The sequence below is a fragment of the Oryzias melastigma genome, linkage group LG5 (assembly GCF_002922805.2).
Source record: "Oryzias melastigma strain HK-1 linkage group LG5, ASM292280v2, whole genome shotgun sequence".
Classification (NCBI taxonomy): Eukaryota; Metazoa; Chordata; class Actinopteri; order Beloniformes; family Adrianichthyidae; genus Oryzias; species Oryzias melastigma.
The window spans coordinates 1,866,306-1,874,762 of record NC_050516.1 but is presented as its reverse complement, the minus strand read 5'-3'; the positions used below and the strand labels follow the sequence as shown (position 1 = coordinate 1,874,762).

General features: G+C 36.2%; 1 protein-coding gene across 1 annotated transcript; it reads left to right on the top strand.

The window, feature by feature from the left end:
* LOC112145623 (charged multivesicular body protein 4b) lies at positions 1 to 5,269 on the top strand (the record flags this gene model as incomplete). Its single annotated transcript, XM_024270974.1, is given in 5 exon segments — positions 1 to 331; positions 2,897 to 3,074; positions 3,942 to 4,056; positions 4,249 to 4,375; positions 4,471 to 5,269. Coding segments are annotated over 5 exon segments (816 nt in total), but the record flags the coding sequence as incomplete, so codon positions are not given.
* Between the last annotated feature and the right edge of the window lie 3,188 nt (positions 5,270 to 8,457).

The following is an 8,457-nucleotide window of genomic DNA, read 5'->3' as shown; positions in this document are numbered from 1 at the left end:
AAAACACCAGCGGTGCCGACAGCAATCTCTGGGTTCGACCGCGATAAACTACCAGAAAAGAAACCCGGAGCGTTTAATACTAAACCATATCGCCGCCACAAAGTGCCAGTAGTCTGTCTAGGTTTGTTTAATCAAACTGTGAGCAAAATGTCGTTGTTCGGTAAAATATTCGGCAGCAACAGTAAGGGTGGCAAAGCGGCGACTCCCCAGGAGGCTATCCAGAAGCTCAGGGAAACCGAGGAGATGCTGGCGAAAAAACAGGATTTCTTGGAGAAGAAAATTGAACAGGAGCTCATAACGGCAAAGAAGAACGGCACCAAAAATAAACGAGGTAGATTTTCTGTAACTTGGGGGGTGAATGGACAGACAAAGTCGTTCGTTAGTTTGCTAGCCGCAGGCCAACTCGGGAGCAGGTACTGTCTGTCGGTTGGCAGTTGACAGGCTGCTCTCCTGAATGGATGCCTGTGTCTGTCCTCACACAAACAGTCATGCAGTCATGGGACTCCATTTTTAAAGGTCTAGTTGAAGAGCTGGGACGTTTGTAGACGCTCAGCATAAAACTAACATGTGTTTTTAAACATTTTAATCCTAATCTGTTGACTTGTAGAAACTTTTATTTATGACATTTTATTGAAATTATCCCTCATTTTAAGTAATAGATTGCTTAAATGATGCTTACAGACGTTTATTCTCTAAGATAAACATTTTAAATCAAGAGATGCTTGTATTTTTCATAAAATTCTATTTTGGATCCTATTCTAAATAGACCCGTTTCGTCTATTAATTGAATTTTGCAAGTTAAATGTATTCACTTAATGTCTCCAGTTGAACACACCAGTCATAAGGAAGGCTGTGTAAACACTGGTACCTTGTACGTCATATGGTTGTTAAATGGGACTCGAGGAGCTTCACATCTGTTTGCAGTCGCAGTTCTCATCATGATCTAGTGGAGAAGGCGCTCAAAGCGTCTTACTGTGACTTTTGATGGTACAGCCCATCAAACCTGATTTACTGCATTAGTCTGCAATCTTTTTGTGCCCTTTGCTCTGTTCAGGTATGGAAAATGTGAGAGTACGCAGCGCAGAGCAAAACATACCAAATTCGCTGTGATAACAACTCCAAAGTCACTAATGTTGCATTCATTGATGCTTTTACTGAGGCCTTTATGGGCTGTAAATGCAGTTGTAACTACAAACCATCAATACGATTCTAATTTGACAATATATGACGTATTTCTTTGTGAGGTTGTGAAAAAATCTGGCTTTGGTTTTCACTGTTATTGATCTAGGACTGTTTACTGTCAATTACGCTAAACCGTCTTCTATTTTATTGAGAAATAAATTATAATAATTCTAATTGTTTAACATAGAACAAACAAGAAATTATTTATATAATTTCTATTTAAGATAAAACTTTCTGTGACCTTTAAAAAAGGAAAAAATAAAAAATATGTGTCTAACCCAACAAAATGTATGCAAATTATCCTAATAATAGAACAGATTACCATATTAATAATAATTTTCATTAGAATATGAAAATAAAAAAATGGAAACAATCCTTTCAGTGCATAAAACCACCATTAGGACACTGATATTTTTAAAAGTTTAAGCAACACCACACTCATTATTATATGTAGTAATAATAATAGCAAGGCCTTAATCAACCAAAACAAGAAAATATGATGTCACTTCCAGTCGAAAGCTCCACAGCAACCTGTCAGGACAACAGGCCTGTTGTTATCATCGGGTGCTCTAATTGAATTTGGTAAATGTTCCTCTGAGCTCTGTAATACCCAGATAAACTGTCTTCAGACTTGGGAAAGTAAATACATTTTTAAGTAAGTTGAAACTGGGGGGAAAACAATAACTTCAATCAAGGTCAGAAGTTTACCTGAAAAGGAAAAAGCAAAACTGAAATGTGGTCTGCAGCTCTCATAATACTGAGTAACCGGTTGGTAATGTCAGACTAGGTCTGTTCACTTTATCTGATCAGGCTGGAGCTGCTGGACCAGAACCCTCTTGGAGAGGCGTGTTTTTGTTTGTCTGCTTTATCAGATGGTTTTGAACAGGAAGCTTATTGAATAGAAAAGCAGTGCAATCAATTGGTTCAGTCCCGGCTGAGAGGAGGGTCTCAGGTCAGAGTAATGAATAAATATTTTTTTTTACAATATTGTTATTTTTAAAGACAATTTAAATCTAAGTACTCGTAATTAAACTATATTTACCTCATTACTTTGTTTTGTACTATTTTTCATGTGTTACAGAGACTTTCTATCATTACCAGAAGACTGTAAATAAACCCTTTTTTTGTCAAATTATTAAAAATATAAGTCCAGGTGTTGATAAAAAGTATTAATCTGTCCCTGAGTAATCTTTTTCCAATGAAATTTTCTCTGGAGTCATATTTAGATGAGTATTTCTTCCTCTGAATTCAGGGATTCTGCAGAGCAATGATTCCAGCTTCATGTGGGTGCGCCCGTCTTTGAGCTGTTTTGGAAACAGAGCCAGCGTCGTGTCTGCTTTCAGAGACTTTGCTTGGCAGGATTAAATCTAATAAAGTGCTTCTGCTTTCTAACAACAACCACTGCATGTGGCTGATGTTTCCTGCAGCCCTCACAGTGTTGTTGCTGTGTATTTGAATGGGAAAAGACTAAAGCAGAGAGATTTATACCATAGAAACACAATTGTACAAACATATTTAGTCTCTGTTTTTTTTTTTTTTATGAATGTGACACAAATTAAGAAGTGTTTGTTATTTTAATTTAATTAACTTTCTTTTGTCAGTATTTTGAAGACCATAATGGAATTTCTGGGACTTGAGATTTTAATAACTTTTAAATTTTGTTGATTATTTCGAGCTTGTTGAATTGACTGGTGAGCTCTGTATGTCCACCCAGCGGCTCTACAGGCCCTGAAGAGGAAAAAGCGGTACGAGAAGCAGCTGACTCAGATTGACGGGACGTTGTCCACCATCGAGTTCCAGAGGGAGGCTTTGGAGAACGCCAACACCAACACAGAAGTCCTCAAAAACATGGGCTTTGCTGCTAAAGCCATGAAGGCCGCGCACGAAAATATGTAAGTTAATCGTCTTTGTTAGGTCTTCATTTGGTCTTGTTTTGCTGTAATCTTTACACCCTGTGGACATTTTTTTTAGCTCTGTGACATTTTCATATTTTCCTCTTTTCCACTCGTCCATTTGGCTTTAGAATAATTGTTATAACTTTTGTTTTTTTTATTTACTTCTTTGTTTTTTTTGTCTGGTTTTTCCTCTTAATCTGTTAGGATCCTTCAGTTTCACATTGCTCAAAATTGTAACCACTTTTTTAGTTAAAAATACCCAGCTTGTTCTGTTAATGCTGACTAACACATCAACACATCAAATGATAAAAGCTGTTTTTACCTGATGACAGCTCTCACAAAAAAATCCCCTTTACATTTATAAATTAGATCATTACCACTTTAACTGCTAGTTTGATCTGTTTCCGTGTGACATGTTACTTTAAAAAAGACTTTTTGTTTATTTATTCATAGTTTCTGCTGTCTTTTCATATACAATGAGTTTAGTCACAAGTGTATAGTTTTATATTATTGTGGTTTCCTCTGTAAATGATAAACAGCTGACCTAATTGATAAAACCTATTCAATAAAACTTACTATTTATTTTGACACTTTATAGTTTTACAACTTTCATTTTTTACGACTTTGTTTATTTATTCATAGATTTTTTTATCAATATAACGTGATTAAATCAAAACTACAAATGTATAAAATCTTGTCACAAGTAAAGCCCTCCTAACAAACCACACTTTTACCGTCTTTCTGTTATTTGGATGCTATGAACTTTGTTAGTCACGCACCAGAACAACTTCCTACCGGGACTTTTCTCTGTTGTAGTTGGTTTCATTTGTTTTAGTGTCTTTTTCTTGTGTTTTTATCTGACAGGGATATCGACAAAGTAGACGACCTCATGGCAGAGATCACAGAGCAGCAGGAAGTGGCTCAGGAGATCTCAGACGTCATCTCCAGACCAGTGGGATTCGGGGAAGATTACGATGAGGTGAGAACTGAGGATGTATTTGCGGAAAGTGAAAGGTTGGACATTTGTTCAAAGCAAATTGAAATGCGTAGATCAATTTTGAATAGAACATGGAAACGTTGTCATGAAGTTTGTTTAGAAGAAGATTTAGAGATGTTTGTCTTTGTACAGTAACAGTTTTTAAAGCAGGATTTGTTCACTCTCTTTTTGCAGGATGAGCTGTTGGCTGAGCTGGAGGATCTGGAACAGGAGGAGCTGGACAGAAACCTATTGGAAGTCAGAGGAGCAGAGGATGTTCCTCTGCCCAGCGTACCATCCACATCTCTTCCATCCAAACCAGGTATGAGACATCCTCTCTGAAACACCTCTTTAAAAAAAAAAACATTTCATAATTTACTTGATGTGAAATAAACATACTTCCTTGTATTCTTTTAGCCAAGAAGAAGCAGGAAGAAGACGAGGATGACATGGCGGACCTCGAGGCCTGGGCGGCTAACTGAGCCGGCTCTCGCCGTGGGCCAGCTGCTCCGCCCTCTTCTGCCAATTCTTTAGCTGTCATGCTGCTTTCAGACACAGGGAGGGGAGATGGAGGGGGGGGGGTACTGCCCTGCTGAACTGCTGCTCTGTCTTAAGGCGTACATCCAAAATACAATCCATACCACAAACCTCTAGCTGTGCACATGTTTGCTGATTAAAACAAAGTGAACCCAGGCTTTTGTCCTCAGATTGATTTTCCTGACAGAATCTCTTTGCTCTGGCTGTCTTCTACTTTTTTTCTTCCTTGTTTTGAGCAAAGAGTAATAATATAGCGTTTTTCCTATCAGCCTGTGGTTAAGTTTACAAGTAAATCTATATGAGAAATGAAGAACGGAGCACTTAGCTGTCAGGGATGGTGGACAGAGGAGCAGGACGAGGCTAATCTCTGGAGAACGGGAGGAATCAGAGCCTCGTGCGTTCTCTGGCTCAACACAAAAATGGACTATCTACAGAAAAACATCATAGGACTTTGTTACTGAAATGTTACAGATTACAGAACAAGGATGTTCTGGTGTCTTGCTTTGCTGTAAGAAGGACAAATCCTGTAACACAAGGACACAGGGTTCTCTCTACTTTTTCACTTTCAGCTTATCACTCCATCTTTGGGGAAAAATAAACTTCTGGATGTACTTAGTTAATTTTCCAATGCAAGTTTTGGGTGTGAAATTTCTATAATAAAATAAAATATGTTCCTATATGATTGTGAAAGGGGTTTTCCTGTTTGCATTTAAGAGATGTGTTTTTTTTCGGCTGACAGTCAAGTCAGGAACAGGTTCAAACATGCCATCATTTTTGAGGAGCTTCTAAAAGAACATGTTGAAGCAGTTTTAACACCTCAGTCTGTTCTCAGTTTTAAAACGACTATCCTAAAATGATCACGAGACAAATCTGTTGGGCTTAATTGCAGTTTGCTGCTCGCTAGCAGCTGACTGAGCCTGGTTGTTTTTCAGTCCGATTGTCTCTGTACTTCAGCGCAACGATCAGTGTGGAGATAACTATTGTTAGTAGGAGACAAAGTACACAGCAGCATTAATTTAGGTCAAGTATCGGCCAAATTTAACTAAAGAATAAATGAAAATGTTAAATCTCAAATCTAAAATGTTTTCCAAATTTTCCTACACATTTCTTTTCTCAAAACGTTCCAAAGCAAACTTGAAAAACACGTGAAATCAACACAAACCATAAACTTACACTAAACAGGATTCCATCAAATTTGCTTTTGAGGACAATAAATAATAGTAATGAAATAAAGAAAAAATGTTAGCAAGTAGTATATTGGGAGCAGTTGAAAAGCTCAATTTATGTCTTATTTTATTTCTTGGCAGGGTTGTGATTTTTATGAGATTATTATTCTCAATATTAAGTCTTAGTCTTGGTATTTAATCTCAACTCTTTACTATTAAAACGCGTTTCCTATAATCATGTTCAACAAATCTGATTTTGTTTTTGAGCATTTTTTGTTGTCTAACTTCAATTTGTTTCACACATTTACTTCATTAAAAAAGAGCACATGTTTTTTTGGATAAATATCATATTTTAGATATTTGAATCACTAAATTCATCTCTGTTCCAAAACATTAACAGCAAATTATTAGGTAAAGTTTTGGTTTTTTGCATTGAACGTGTGCAACACAGATTAATACCTTAACATTTTAGTAATCAAGACATCAGAAAAGTGGACAAAGCAAAGTATTTCCCCAAAACCTCAAAGAGGTGAAATATATGGTAAATACTACGAAATAGTACAATAAACAGGAGAATTATTGTAAGAACATTGACATGCTTTCAGAATAAGTAGCTGAAATCAGAAAGACTTTGAACCTCTGAGGTGTTTACCACCAGTATTCTCCTAAATTAGCTGTGGTGTAGATTTACTACCAGTAGGATGAAGTTAATCTCCTACCATGAAGCTGGGTAGAAAGTTTTACACTACAACTGAAGATAAAGAGAGGGAAAAATACTACATGTTATTTTTTTTTTTATTTTGTTTCCACATATGCATTCATGTACTTTCAGGTATAAGTGGTGCAAATGTTGTTGCCTGAGTTTACATGCACTTCTGCTTATTTGGACCTAAATAATTACATAGACTTGAGAAGATTAGGTAGGAAATTGCAATTAAATAAAATGAAATTAAATAAGAAATTTAATTTACTAAATTTAATGGTACTAAATTTGTGCAACACTCCATAGGAACTGTACTAAATTCAAGTGTGTATCAAGTAACTTTCCACTCCAACATAAAGGCCTTGGTTCAAATTCCTGTGTGGAGTTTGTGTATTCTTCCCATGTATGTGTGGGTTTTTCCTGGAAACTCCAAGTTTTCTCAAAGTCCCAAAGATACTTTACAGATTGACTGCTGACTCTAATTGTTCTTTTGGAATGAATGTGAGTTTATTCCTTTGTGGATTGGCTTTGCCCTGAAGTAGTTGGGATTGGCTCCAGCACCCCGTGACCCTGCACAGAAATGAGTGGAAGAATGCAGAAAATGGATGAATACAATGGGAAAACTGGATACTTCAAGTCCTAGTTTAAAACCAAACTGCATTTTACACCATTGGACCGATTCGTGGAAGAAGGGAATTGTTGCTATGTTTATGTAAAAGTGTCACACACGTGTAAGAAATATTTATTGGTTATTACATTACATTAAGCTCCATAAGAGCCAACAGGAAGATTGTTCTTCATTGTCACTTGCTTATTAGCAACTCAAAAAATATATATTTTTAAATTTTTGTTGTTGTTTTGTAATACACAAAGCAGAAAAAGACAAAACTATGACCCCATAAAATCAAGGCTTGAACCAAATTGTGGAGAAATTGCTCAAACTATATACAACAAAACAAACAAACTTGCACTTTGACTTAACATTTTTTATAGTTTTTTTTTTCTTTTCGTAACCTTGATAGCAATTCTGAGGTAAATTTGCCTGAAAGCTGTTGTTCTGCGTTCATGAAAATTGAATGTACTCTGAAGTTTAGGATGCTACTCAAGAATTTTTCATTCTACCAAAGACAGATTTGTTCTTGGAAGATGAATAAATTCCTGGTAAATAGTTGAGTTTACAGGTTTGTCCTGTACAACAAGCTGAAATGACATCTCATTACATGGACTGGAAATGCTGGTAAATCAAATCCAAACCATTGGACATAAAGGAGTAATAATTATAATAATGAAATTAAAAGTAAATAAAAATTAAAAAATTAAAATAAAAAGCCCATTGCACATTTTTCCCTGAATCTATGATAACTAATTCTACCAGAAAATTGCACAAATATGCTTGACTGTCTGTAGTGTATATCTATAGTGAAACTGAGTTTTCTGCTCATAAAGTCATCCTGCAGACAACTAAGTTACTCATTGAACTGCTGATTAGATTGCTTACCTCAGTTAGACAAGTCGGTGGAGCTACAGTGGTTCAATTTAATATACCAGAAGATGCTCTAATTACAATTATTAAAAATGTTAAAGACTAATAACCAAGTTGTTTAGGAGATTAGTGTTTAAATGAGGATAGACCCCTAAAACTGTCAATTTTAGTGCCACACAATCTTTATTTGTTATGCTTTACTATAAAACTCTTGTTAGTGAATAGTCCTTAGTTTTAAAGACTTCACTAGGATGTGAGTCCATGTTAATTTTTAAATATGTAACTTTAAAAATCAATACAGATTTACAGAACAGGACGGTCTCCTGCCTACAAAATCCGGACAAAACTTGCTCCAACCAAATCAAACGTTCCGCATCATTCCCCTCCCTGCCGCCATCTCAATTCAAGTTGTGTTTGGCTGGCTCCATTGAATGTTAGCCAATCATGTCGTTCCATCGTGGGGCGGGAGCAGTTGCAGCCAATAGGAATTCAGATGCGGAGACGATTAGAACCGC